The following is a 2,290-nucleotide window of genomic DNA, read 5'->3' as shown; positions in this document are numbered from 1 at the left end:
CTCCTTGTGACGGTGCCCAGTCTGCGGCTCCACTGTTAATATGTAAACGGTACGATGATTGAAGACTGAAGGCAGTTTCCCTGGCTGTGCCCTGAACCCGGGCCTCGCGCCATTGGCCGCCAGCTCCAGCGGCCAAACAACCAATGGGAGGGCGCCGACCACGAGCCGTCCTCCCTTGGGCCGCGTGTCCCTCGCCCTGATTGGTGGAAAGTTACTGTGGGAAAGAAAGTTTGGGAAGTTTCACACGAGCCGTTCGCGTGCAGTGCGAGATATAAATACAAGCCACACGCAGAGAGCTCAACAGAGAGACTGCATCCGCTCGTGATAGTCGCTGCTGCGCATCGCTCAAACGGATTTTAACTTCATCCATATCTCAGGATTTTTTTGAGGGAGAGGGGACTTTGAATATTGCAAGCTGAAAATATTCATCGTCCTTTTCCCTACCCAAGTGGATCGTAATTTGCTGTGGTTTTGTGGGATATTTCCGATAAGAAAATGCCTGCCGATATGATGGAAAAAACCTCCTCCTCTCCGGTTGCTGCAACCCCGGCAAGCATGAACACAACACCCGATAAACCCAAGACAGCCTCTGAGCACAGAAAGGTTGGTACAAAGCCTATATTGAAAAAAACAAACACAATTTTGCAGAAGTTCAGAGGATTTTCAATTTTACGCACGAAACAAGAAAGCAATTAACAGTTAATGGCATTTTGTTTTTTATCTTTAGTCATCCAAGCCAATTATGGAAAAGAGAAGAAGAGCCAGAATCAACGAGAGCTTGGGGCAGCTGAAAACTCTTATCCTGGATGCGCTCAAAAAAGATGTAAGTTGCCTACTCACTTAGCGTCCTAGTTATTTATAGATTTTAAAACTGCCCATGTCAAACAGTAAGAACGTGTGTGCGTAATCTTAACCATGTGTCTTTTCCGTCCCCTCAGAGCTCCAGACACTCAAAACTGGAGAAGGCGGACATCCTGGAGATGACGGTGAAGCATCTCCGGAACCTCCAGAGGGCTCAAATGACCGGTAAGTCGCATTTCCCGGACTAATCAGTCTCATGATGGAGCAGTAAAGAACATATCTGGGCTGGTCTAACAACCCTGCTTCATGACCCACTTGAACATTTTGCGGATAAAACAAAATGTGCATAGGAATAACCTTCGTTAAATATACCTGTCGGTTTTTTTTCTCCAGCTGCCCTAAACACCGACCCCACCGTGTTGGGAAAATATCGTGCCGGTTTCAGCGAGTGCATGAATGAAGTCACTCGCTTCCTGTCCACCTGCGAAGGTGTCAACACCGAGGTCAGGACGCGGCTCCTCGGCCACTTGGCCAGCTGTATGACCCAGATCAACGCGATGAACTACCCCAGCCAGCATCAGCACCAGCACCAGCTCCCCTCCACCGCCGGACCAACCCACCCCTCCTTTGGCCAGTCCATGGTGCAGATCCCCAGCTCATCCCCACAGGTCCTGCCCATGAACCCGGTGTCCTGCAAAGGAGGCTCGTCGCCTGCTAACTTACCATCAGACGCCACCAAAGTGTACGGCGGTTTCCAGATTGTGCCTGCCACAGACGGACAGTTTGCATTCCTCATACCTAATGCAGCGTTTGCTCCAAACGGCCCCGTTATCCCTGTGTACGCCAATAACGTCGGCACACCGGTCCCTCTACCGGCTGCGGTTTCCCCCGGAGCCCCGTCAGGCAACTCGGACTCAGTGTGGCGACCCTGGTGAAAAGTGGAAAAGGACCATACAGACTTTAAAATAACACTTAATAGTTCTCTCTTTGTTAAAGTGTAGACGGTTGTTTTGAATCTGTTGTTTTTTTTTTCTCGTAAAATTGAAAGAGGATGCACTATATTTGTACAGCTAACAAGGGAGTAAAGTTCATATTGAAATGAGATTTGTATTGTGGAAGTCCGTTCACTGCATTTTTTTTATATATATATATTTGAGTTGTCTTTTTTTACAGTGTGATGCCAAAGATATGTCCAATGCTCTTATGATGATCTTCGTTTTGGAAGACAAATAAATTTGTAAAGATACACAAAAACATGCGCTTGTGTTGTTCTTATTAATGCGTACAACTGTGAATATTGCACATTTCCGCTTGTTAATGTAGTTTATTTGGTACTTGTCTATGTCTGTAAAAGAAAAACGGAGTGGTAGACATTTTCAATTCGGTTATCGTTGTTTGATAAAAAATCACTTTGGAGTGGGCTGCATGAAATCAGAAAGAGTTTTTAAAGACTTGATTGACTGCAATAAGATTCACGAATGGATAGACA

At 46.4% G+C, this 2,290-nt stretch overlaps 1 protein-coding gene across 1 annotated transcript; it reads left to right on the top strand.

Annotated features, from left to right (window-relative positions):
• The first annotated feature begins 283 nt into the window (after positions 1–283).
• On the top strand, positions 284–2,049 carry her6 (hairy-related 6). The gene is made up of 4 exons (XM_032526664.1): positions 284–603; positions 728–823; positions 939–1,026; positions 1,195–2,049. The coding sequence occupies exons 1-4, from the start codon at positions 496–498 to the stop codon at positions 1,734–1,736; spliced, it is 834 nt and encodes a 277-aa protein (XP_032382555.1). The 5' UTR covers positions 284–495; the 3' UTR covers positions 1,737–2,049.
• Positions 2,050–2,290: the final 241 nt, after the last annotated feature.

Source organism: Etheostoma spectabile, chromosome 9 (genome assembly GCF_008692095.1).
Source record: "Etheostoma spectabile isolate EspeVRDwgs_2016 chromosome 9, UIUC_Espe_1.0, whole genome shotgun sequence".
Taxonomy (NCBI): Eukaryota; Metazoa; Chordata; class Actinopteri; order Perciformes; family Percidae; genus Etheostoma; species Etheostoma spectabile.
This window is presented reverse-complemented; position numbering and strand designations above follow the sequence as displayed.